Source organism: Mycetomoellerius zeteki, unplaced genomic scaffold, assembly GCF_001594055.1.
Source record: "Mycetomoellerius zeteki isolate Tzet28-1 unplaced genomic scaffold, Tzet1.0 scaffold224, whole genome shotgun sequence".
NCBI classification, from domain to species: Eukaryota; Metazoa; Arthropoda; class Insecta; order Hymenoptera; family Formicidae; genus Mycetomoellerius; species Mycetomoellerius zeteki.
This window is the reverse complement of record NW_017257199.1, coordinates 584739-596469: the sequence shown is the minus strand read 5'-3', so window position 1 is coordinate 596469 and position 11731 is coordinate 584739. Positions and strand designations below refer to the sequence as shown.

The following is an 11731-nucleotide window of genomic DNA, read 5'->3' as shown; positions in this document are numbered from 1 at the left end:
TTTGAAGGTCATGATCATTTTTTTAAATGGAATTATATGAATTTTTTTACATAATATGATTCCTCTAATTATTCTGCATATAAAAGTATTCGTAACGATATCAAAAAACCAATAGTTTACGAGATATTTTATATTTCATTGTGGCACATATTGACATAAAATATTAAATAATTCGTAAACTATTAATTTTTTGATAACCATACCTTAATACTTTTATGAACAGAATAATGAGATGAATCAATTAGTGGAAAGAAAACACATAGTTGCTTATTTAAAAAATTATCCATTTTGCATACATATTTTTTTATATAATACTTTTATATGCAGAATAATTAGAGGAATCATATTATGTAAAAAAATTCATATAATTCCATTTAAAAAAATGATCATGACCTCCAAATAACCTTGAAAATCGGATTCAAGGTCAAAGTCAATGATACCATTGCGTGTCCCCCTTTGCCCCCTGCAACTTTTGTTTGAAGTATTTTTTTGTATTATGCCTCTATTTCGAGATATTTCCCATTATAGACTCATTTGGTCCACCCTGTATATATACTTAAATTGAAAATCTTAAATATATTTCATTTATTTTTTTGATACAAAAAATAGTTGTTTCGTTCTTGCACAGCCTATGAAGTATTAGCGTCACTGTATATACAGGGTGTATATATAAAATCCCGGACCCCTTAAATATCTTGAAAAGTAATCATTTTTGAGAAAAATGTTTTATACAAAAGTTATAGGGTTAAAAATGATCTATTGACTGACCTTATCAATTTGATCTTGGATGGCGCCACCAAGGTCAAGTTAAGGTCAAATCGATTTTTTTAAACGAAACACCCTATTTTTTATTTTAGAATCTAATAGCTGAGGTCAGGAGCTTTTCAAAATACTATAATAAAGCCTCTTTTTAATCAGTACTTTTCAAGTTATGAGAGTTGAAAGTTACGGAACCGCCGGCATTAGTATTATCTAAGGTATTACGTAGAGATTGCCAGACTGGATTTATGATTATTACTCCTGTCAAGTTCTTTCTGTGATCTGCTATATAAGCTATATTCGATCTATATAAGCTAAATTTTGGGTGTGGAGTGCTCCACGATTCCACACTATAGTTGCCGGGTTTGCTTGTGTTGTCGGCAATATGACAACACAATTGTATGATGTTGCATATTATTATGGCAACATGATGACAGTAGTACGAATTTTGATGATGACGATTTTAAAATTGTCGGCAAACTGCTGGCAAGTTGTTACTCAAAGTTATCGCGAAGGCATCAATAAAGTTGCAAACAACTGAGGACTGAGTTGCTGCAACGTCGTGTAACACATGCTTAGCAATGCATACTTAGCAAGCAACATGCCAGCAACAAGATAGACACGTTGCTATCTGAATATCTCTGAGAAACATTTTTAATTAGTATATGATGAGTCTTGTCAGTATAATTTTTCTCGGTGTGATATGTAATTTCATTATTGCATTATTTCAGTAAATCTAATGTATAAATTTGCTTAATAAACTATTTATTTGAAATGTTCGCAGTTTATGAGAATGGATTTCATCTTTTTGGCACTATGCACTCTTTGCATTGTTGCGATTTTTTCAATTCTATTGATGATCTACCATCAATATATTATTCGACAAAAGTTCAGAAACATTCCTGAAGTCGAGGGATATCCTTTCATTGGTGCTGCATTTGAGTTTATGAAGTTATCAGAATATGGTATAAAGAACTTTATACATAGGATTTTATCATTATTCTTTTATATAAAATGCCGTTCATATACTACATACAATTTACATACGGCTCAAAATAAAAAGTTTTCTACTTAAATTTATATAATAAATAAATAAATAAAAATAACAATTAATAAATTATTAGTATAATAATTAATCAATCTAATTGTTAGGTCGCATGAAAAGATTTTCATCGTTTATAGAGGAGTTTAAAGAAGGAATATTCATGTACCAACTTGGAACGAAACCTTTTATTAACGTGTTTAAGCCAGAATACTTGCAGGTAAATAAAATCCATTTACTAACAGAAAATAACATCCGTTATATTTGTTAAATACAATAATTAATTTTACAATAATGTATTATAAAAGCAGCGATTACGATGAAATAATATTTTTTATAATAAAATAAAACATTTTCGAGCATTATAAAACGGTGCTCATAAATTCATTCTTAAGGGGATCCTAAAGCAAAGCTCGAACTCCGACAAAATCATTAGATGTTTTTCCAGCGCATCGACATGTCTTTATATACTACACATCAACATCTCACGCAATCTATGATACATTTAGTCGCACGTTCGTGTCAATAACAAATTCATCGTGATAAAGCGTCTAAGTGTAATTCTAAGAACATTATTTGTTCGTGCAAACTATGTGTTTGTGGATCACTATTTCATAAGTATTCGAGGGCAAATCAATAAGTACCCGTGTTTGAAGACAGGTGACGTTGCTGATGCAAGTTGGCATTACCATCGTGTACTACCATCTTTCAAATGACGCCATACAAAATTTTAGAGTAATTCATGCAATAGTCTTGATTTGACAGCAATTCGTAGTGAGAGTGTTTGATGTTTTCCGATACAATGGAAAAACAATATCGATCCGCGATTCGCTTCTTATTTTTGGATGGAAAAACGTGCGAAGAAATAAAAACGAAGTTGGATGCCATCTATGGGAATCTTTCACCTATGACAACCGTCAGATATTGGTTCAACGAATTCAAACGTGGCCGTTCGTCTGTTTTTGATGAGGAGCGCCCAGGCCGCCCGGCAGACGTGGTACTGAGGAAATCGTTGAAAAAGTCCACGACATGATTCTTGCTGATCGCCGAACGAAAGTGTGTGAAGTAGCAGAGGCCGTAGGCGTGTCGTATGGAACGGCATTCAATATTTTGCATGATAATTTAGGAATGAAAAAGTTGTCGACCCGATGGGTGTCGCGATTGCTCACGGTGGACAACAAGCGAATGCGGCTATCAATTTCAAAGCAATGTTTGGAGCTGTTCAAGCGCAATCCGAAGGAGTTTTTGCGTCGAGTAGTAACCGTTAATGAAACATGGATCATTACTACACATCGGAGACTAAGGTACAGTTAAAACAGTGGATTTCACCCGGCGAACGTGCTCCGAAGAAGGCCAAGATGGTCCCATCGGCCGGAAAAGTGATGGCCACTGTTTTTTGGAATGCGCAAGGGGTAATCTTCATCGACTACATGGGGAAAAGCAAAACTATTACGGGGCAGTACTATGCTGACTTATTGGGCCGATTCGATATTGAATTGAAAAAAAACGCCCCCATTTGGCGAAAAAAAAAGTGTTGTTTCATCAGGATAATGCACCGGCTCACTCCTCCGCAGTCGCCACAGCCAAATTGGTCGAATTGCGGTACGAATTGCTGCCGCATCCACCGTACTCTTTGAATTTGGCCCCCTGCGACTTTTTCTTGTTTCCAAACTTGAAAAAATTGCTCGATGGAAAAAGATTCACGTCGAATGAGAAGGTCATTGCCGAAACAGAGGCCTATTTTGCAGAGTTCAACAAATCGTATTTTTCGGAGGGGTTAAAAAAATGGCAGAAACGTTGGGAAAAGTGTATCCTCTTAAAAGGGGATTACGTTGAAAAATAAAAAAAAATTTTGTGAAAATCTTGCGTCTTCATTACTAACACGGGTACTTATTGATTTGCCCTCATAGGTTACAAAACTTTCGTATCAAGCAAATGTCACGACTCGGCAGTTTGAGACGCCATAGTACACTGAGAAATGGTAAAAAATATATCAATTTCGAAATTTTTGGTCGTTTTCGGCATAAACTCCACCTCACAAACACGTATTAATGCGTATACTTTAATCCTGGAAAAGGATTTTCGAATCTATGAAAGAGAAAAAAGGTATTTGTTGTACAAAAATTATATGATTTAGTCGGTAATACGGACGGTTTTAGGATCCCCTTAAGGGGGTCAGCAGGCTCTGCTTGGCTTTTGCTTGCAATTTGCTGTCAGATTATGTCAGCAGACTCTGCTCGGTTTTTATCAGCAATCTGCTAGCAAAACATGTCAGCAGATTTTGTCGACAAATCCACAAGCCAAATGCAGACACAGATGACGCAGACTCAAAATCTAATCGAGTTTGTTGCCAATTTGCGCGCAAATTGTTAACATTTTGCTATCAGGATATGATAGGGTGACCAGAACTAATTTAGGTAAACTAGGACATTTCTGATTGAAAAGTAGTACAAAAGTAGGATACTAAGATTCAAAAATAGGACAAAAACGAGCACATTTTAGGTTACATTATAATACGAAATAAGTTGTATATTTGAACTCAAAAATAAAAGAAAAAGAGTACATTTGAAAACCCTAAGAAAACATGTATTTAGTATTATAAAAAAAATGGCTTTAATAATAGCTAATCATTTTTTAATTTTATTACAGATACGTAATAACCATTACTATGTATATATTTTGCTCGCTCGCTCTCTCTCTCTCTCTCTCTCTCTCTCTCTCTCTCTCAAAATGAATACACGCGAACACGCTAAAAACCCGGTTAGACGTCCCCCGGACGCTTTAAAAAAAAGAGTATATGTCAGGAAAAACTCAGACGTCTGGTCACCCTATTCATGAGTAACAGTGTCATAGTGATTTAATTACTTCCGAACCAGGAGCGGATCCAGACATGGGCCATTGACGCGCCGCAAGCAAAACTTTTTCAAGGTTAAATATACAGGATGGGGAAAAAATATCGGGACACCTGAATATCATAGAAAATATAAGTATTACAGAAAAGTGTTTCAGACAAAAGTTGTAGGGTTCCAAAAGATCTATTTACTGATCATATCCATTTGACCTTGCGTGGTGTCTTCAAGGTCAGGTCAAAGTCAGATCAATTTTTTTAAATGGAACACCTTATTTTTCATTGCATATTCTTATAGCACATCTCGAGAGCTTTCCAAAACACTATAACAAAATATTTTTTCATTAAGTATTTTTCGAGTTATAAGGCTCGAAAGTTACAGTACATTCGGCATTAGCATTACGCAAGTTGTCTGACCGACGGCTAAAACCTTTTGAATGTTGTTCAGGATCATGTCTGGATAACATTTGTCAAGATCAAAGCCATTGGAGATTATTCCTCTTATTTTCATTTTTACATAAAAATGAATTTTTATAGTGCTGTACTTAAGATAATCTTAAACAATAAGAATCAACTATGAACAACACCGGCATTTGGATTTCTTTCGTATTGTGTTGCTTAAATAATGAATAGTTAATAAAATAATAAATATTGCCTTTATTTCTTACTAAATAAATAAATAATTGTCTGATTGTACAATATTATCTGAAAATAAAGACAAATGTAAATAGTAATATCCTTTGCGTGCAGTGAGCGTTCTATTATTCCAAATATTGCACAATTACGTGACAGTTAAAAAAAATAAAGTATAAAATATTTGATTATACTCTATTTTTAATTACTGTTACGAATGTATTCGTATTTTTATCAGTAAATTATTCTTTAAGTTTAATGATACTATTTAACTATCACATAATTGTGCAATATTTGAAATAATAGAACGCTCACTGCACGCAAAGCATATTACTATTTAGTATTTACATTTGTCTTTATTTTCAGATGATATTGTGCAATCAGACGATTATTTATTTATTTATTATGTAAGAAATAAAGGCAGTACTTATTATTTCATTAACTTTTCATTATTTAAGCAGCACAATACGGAAGAAAACCAAATGCCGGTATTATTCATACTTGGTTTTTATTATTATATTATCTTAAGTACAGTATTAAGATGTCATAAACTAATTATAACTGAGTCATATGAACGTCTTGAAAGACATTACTTATGAATACTAGTCACGGATTAGGTACACGCGAATGAGACGCGCGCTCTGAGCGCTACATAGATCAGAGCGCTTATTCGTTAACTTTAACATCTTTTCCTGCAAAAACTACTTGTAGGACACAATTTTGCTAAAGGAAAAAGTTGTTTGTTTTAGCATAAAATATCATGTTCTGTACTCCGAATTCGCGAATTTCGGATCACCCTGTATATTGTAATATTTTGTAATGTGTAAATTTGTTTAAAGAAATTAATTTTTTTTCAAAAAGCATTAATTTTATTTTAATTAATGAAATTGGTTGTAGTATAAATAAGTATATTATATCAGAGTAAAAGATACGTTGCATCCTATTTCTGAATATTATTAGATTACATCTCTTTCAAACATTTTCAGCTTATTTTTCCTAGTACCGTAAATATCACAAAAGGAGACTCTTATAATCTGCTGAAACCTTGGTTGGGCAACGGACTTTTAACATCTACAGGTAAAACAAAATCATTACATATCTTTTTGTCCTACATTTAAGATTTGTCTACAATGGACAGTAGCAATAGTGGTAAGACACATTGAGAATAAGCTGATTTTCTGGTATACTTTCTGTAGAGAATTAGATATGTTTATCTTCGTGTTTATATCCATTCCTTGAACGTTAACGATACTTATTCTTACTTTAATGAAGTGAATTGCAATGTTCACGAAACATTGGCATTCAAGAATGGATATAGACACAGAGATAATCCGCGAAATACATAGTTTCTATATATCTTATATAGAATATAAAAATATCTATACAGTATCATATATCGTAAATATATATATATATAAAATTGAAGCAAAAGTGGTCATTTTTGCTCTAATGTTGAATAACTCGGTGAGAAAAAATCGTACGGAGCTCAACAAAAGAGCAAGTTAAAGATTCACGCTTTCGAATGCTTTAAATTGAATTTTTATGCGACTTTTAATCCACGCCATGGAACTTCGCAAAGTTAATAAAATTTTTTGAACTTTGACGCATTTCCATTTGTGTCCATATAACTCCATAAAGAATTAATCAAATCGAAATATCAATTACAATTTTCGAAAGTAGAGATTTCAAAAGCTTTAAAATGCTTTTTTACAAATTTTTTATGATCATTTTTGACGAAGTTACACTTTTGAAATTTGCCTATTTTTGGGGGGCAGAATAGGTGATGCTTTAATTTTGCTGTTGAGTGTATATAAGTACAGCCGGTCATAGAAAGGTTGATACATTACTTTTTTCGATGGGTTTCGGAATGTAGCTTACTCACCGAGCGGTTGGTTCTTATTCATGGATCCACAAATAAGAACCAATCACTCGGTGAGTAGGCTGCATTCCGAAACCCATCGAAAAAATAAAGTGTTGCAACCTTTCTGTGACCGGCTGTACACACACACCCACCCACCCACACGCACGCACGCACGCACGCATGACGCACGCACATATAGTATAAATTGATACAATTTCGAACATGGAACAATTCCACACAAAATAAAATAATCCATTTCATGGTTCAAGTTTGATAATTCTGATCTTATTATATAGAGGGTATTGAAGGATACCAAATAGGAAAAAATCAAAAAACTTCGAAAATGGAATTAAAATTTTATTTTGTGTGTTTGGAATTGTCCTAAATTGTATTACTTCCCTGGCGGAAAAGTTTTACGAAAAACTACATAGATTGAGATAAGGTCTTAGAAATTATTAATTTTTCATAGATAGGGAGACGTAGAGCGATATTGTTTTTTTTGAAAAACCTAGAAATCTTTCGCCCTCAAACAACGTCACTCTACTACGAATATCTACGAAAAATTAAATATCTCTAAGACAAACAAACTTCACTCTACGTCTCACTACGAATATATCTACGAAAAATTAAAAATTTCTAAGATCTTGTCTCAATCTATGTAGTTTTTCTGTACTTTTTCGTAAGAATTTTTTTTTCCGAAGGTTCACCTTCAGATATACACATACAGGGTGAAACATTTAAAGCGTTACAAGCTATTATTTCTGAAAGTATGCGTTGAATCAAAGATACTCGTATGTTCACACAAAAGTTTTGTGACGTCGAAGGGGACATAAAATGGTACCATTAGGCCTGTTCTTTTTGGCTCAACTTTTGCACCAGTTCATCTTTCTTCCTTTTCTCTCCAGAAGGAAAGAAGAGGAAGAAAGATGAAGTAGTGCAAAAGTTCAGCCAAAAAGAACAGGCCTAATGGTACCATCTTATGTCCCCTTCAACGTCACAAAACTTTTGTGTGAACATATCTTTGATTCAACGCATACTTTCAGAAATAATAGCTTGTAATGCTTATGTGGAGTTGTAAAAGTCAGGGGGTCTATTCTTGAAAAAAAAAACGTATACGAAAGTCTAGGGAAATATTACAGTATACGTTACGTATACTATAGTATTTTCCTAGTTTTTCGTATACGTTTCTTTTCAAGAATAGAGCCCCAGGGCAAGGTCACTTTGAATTTTTTGAATGGAACTCCCAATTTTTCGTTACATATTCTTGTAGCTTACCTCGAGAGCTTTTCAAAACACTATAATAAAATATTTTTTCATTAAATACTTTTCGAGTTATAAGGCTTGAAAGTTACAGTACCGCGCCGGCATTTATAAAGCTCAAGGTCATTGGAGGTTGTACCTCTTATTTTCATTTTTACGCAAAAATGAATTTTCAGTGTAAATGAAATTTTCAGTATTAACAAATGTTATCTAGGTCAGAGAGGATCCTAAATAACATTCAAGAGGTTTTAACCGTTGTCGGACACTTTGTATAAGGCTAATGCCGCGACGGTTTCCTAACCTTGCCCTGACCTTGATAACACCACCCAAGATCAAACCAATGGTACAATCATCTTATATCCCCTTCAAAGTTATAAAATTTTTATCTGAACATATAATATTTTTGATTCGATGCATACTTTCAGAGATAATAGCTATAACGTTTTAAATGCCGCACCCTGTATATCTGTTTGTACTCTTGACACAAAAAAACAGTATATTTTAGTTTTTGTGATTTATCCAAATACACTGTTGCGCGTCGCGGATTGTATATTCATTCAGATTATTGCTTGTTGCTTGCGTACCTGAAAATCGTATTAGTTTGGTTGAAAGAAAAGGTAACGAGCGTTGTAACAACTATCTCCTCGGCCTGTTATTAAAAAGTCTGTTATACATATTTAGAGTTGGCTATGTGATGCTTGCATCATGTGTAACCTGCGAGTCATTTGCTTTTAAATAATGAGTACAGTCAATTGTTTTATCGTCCAGGGTACGTTTTAAGATAGCTCGGAATGGATTCTCGGAATTATTCAATTATTCTAGGAATTATTCAATTATTCTCTAGATTTATATTGTGTTTTCTAGGGAAAACGGAGAAATGGAGTTTTTATTGAAAAATTCGTCTGAAAGTGGGAAAACACAAAATATTCCTACTATTTAAAAAATTAAACCTATAATAAAACCATGTGTTTTTTTAATTAACTTTGTAACTCTATTTTTTGTAATATTCTACGTAAGTACGCTATAATGCTTTTAGGTAAACAATGGTTCCATGATAGAAAACTCATCGGGCCAACGTTCCATTTTAATATATTAGATCAATTTACTATGATTCTATTTGAAAAAACAGAGATCCTGACAAGGTGTCTCGAAAAAAAAATAGAAGACAATCCAGGGAAAGCTGTTGATATTTTTCCTGTTATAATCAATGCTACTCTTGATATTATCTGCGGTAACGTATCATATTTTTAATTACAATATGCAATATTTAATTATAATACTTTTTGTGAAGAAACGTTTGTTGACACAGTACGTTTTACTGTAAATTATGCAAAGTCTCGTTCGGAGATGGACATATGTAGTAGCAATAATAATCTCATTTTTTTAGACCGTATATGTGAGTAACGCAGTCGATAAACTAGAGCCCTATTTTCGATCAAAGCTAGATCTTAAATGCTTAAATAATTCAATCTTGAATCACTAAATATGATACATATGTACTTGACATATATACCACACTTGTAGTCTAATAAACTGCGTACCGAAATATTTCCAGACTAAACGCAATTAAACCACAGTAGTAATCTCGCGAATTAAATTAAATTCTAATAATTTCGATGCTCAAACAAGCATCATATTTCAAAGATGTTAATATACTAGAATTAAATTTAAACTATAATTAAATTTAATAAATATGTAGTAGCATTCTGCTGCACTATCCCCAACAGAAAAAGGCTGACTATCAAGCGGCGTCAGCTGCAACATTCGAAACACAAATGAGTCGTACATCACGAACATTTTATAAAATAATATTTTGTTTAATGTTTATTTTTTTATTCATCATTATCATTATTATAAAATTCGGACATTGCCGTACAATGTTGTGGGTGAAAATTAATGTAAAAGCATTGGAAACATAAGTAAGCCGCACACCATGAACATATAATAAAATAATAATTCGTGTTACACAAATTACATTGTAAGTTATATAGATTTGCAGGGAAACATACTTGATTAATATTATAAAAAAATTTCGCGTTCATTTGCCAACTTTGACGCGTACCATGCAAATAGGATCATATTTTTAAATTTTGGAGCACTTAATAAATAATGAGTTAATGGTTGAATTTTTATTGCATAATATCGCAAATTCAATTCTATTTTTTCTCCGTCAATAAGATTATCTGGACAATTTTGAATTCGCTTGATGATAATTTTGACTTGTCTGTAAAAATAAACATCACAAGGTTGACAGATCGGAGTACACTTTGGAGATATAATTTGCAAATTACATGTTGGCTTATTATCATTATTTATAAAAATTTCATTATACATGTGAATGTTCTTTTGCCCTCCCCAAGAATCAACAATTAATAAAAATGGATTGTTGTCTACATAAGTTTTTAAATATTGTTCATACAAATATGAAGTCAGTTCATCTGACTTTGAGTAAACAACAGATACATTTTTGCATAATTTTAAATGTTTATCGACTTCTTCTTCAACGCGTACTCCAAATGTATCTCTCGATTCTTGTAAACATACAAATACTTTATCTAATAATTTTCCAGATTTTGTTAAGGAATATTATAGGAGCAGTGTACGAATGTGTTATTTTATTTAAATCGCCTATATAAAGTTAGACTTTCTTTTCACCTGTACGCGTACACACGTTCTTGAAACATTAATTATTAAAAACTTCAAAAGAAAGATTTATATCGATCTGTAAATGACGTGTATATGAACGTCGAGCGAAGACTCGGAATGTTAAACAAAGCAATAATTGTGTCTAGCAGTAGGTGTTTTGATCTTCCAAGAGATGGCGTTGCAATATGTTAATAAGGACAGATGAATGCGTTTGAGCGAGACACAACAATATATAATAAGTATAAGAAATGAACGAAAGATGTCACTATTATTGAATTTGAAATTAAAAAAAGTCTGTACTATCGATTTCGATCAAGTTCGACAGTCGATCCAGTATCCCTTTAAACTTCTATATATGTCCATCCAAATGAGACTTTGCATAATTGATCAATTGAACGAACTTACCTTGAAGTTCGAGTCTAATTATATTGTCTCGTCCGGATAGATAATCCAATTCACCCGTTCCAGATAAGCATATTTGTAGGCTTTAAATTTATGAAGACTCATTCTCGCGCACTCGCAGTCTGATAATCAGCCTTTTTCTTTTCAAACTTTAAATTTCCTTAAATAAAAAAAGGGCAATGAGCCAATTTAAATTGGCTCATTGCTCTTTTTTTATTTATTGATTTATTCTAATTTAGCCATATTAACATTTATTTATTTTAAATTTCCTGTTGGAGGG

At 32.6% G+C, this 11731-nt stretch overlaps 1 protein-coding gene across 2 annotated transcripts in view; it reads left to right on the top strand.

Annotated features, from left to right (window-relative positions):
• The window catches only part of LOC108723183 (cytochrome P450 4C1-like), a 15418-nt gene that overhangs the window by 1010 nt on the left and 2677 nt on the right, over window positions 1-11731 (top strand). For both annotated transcript variants that reach the window (XM_018448727.1, XM_018448728.1), the window contains exons 2-5: window positions 1544-1724; window positions 1912-2021; window positions 6269-6359; window positions 9440-9634. In XM_018448727.1, the coding sequence (XP_018304229.1) occupies window positions 1547-1724; window positions 1912-2021; window positions 6269-6359; window positions 9440-9634 (574 nt within the window). In that variant the 5' untranslated portion in view covers window positions 1544-1546. The remainder of the gene's footprint in view (window positions 1-1543; window positions 1725-1911; window positions 2022-6268; window positions 6360-9439; window positions 9635-11731) is intronic.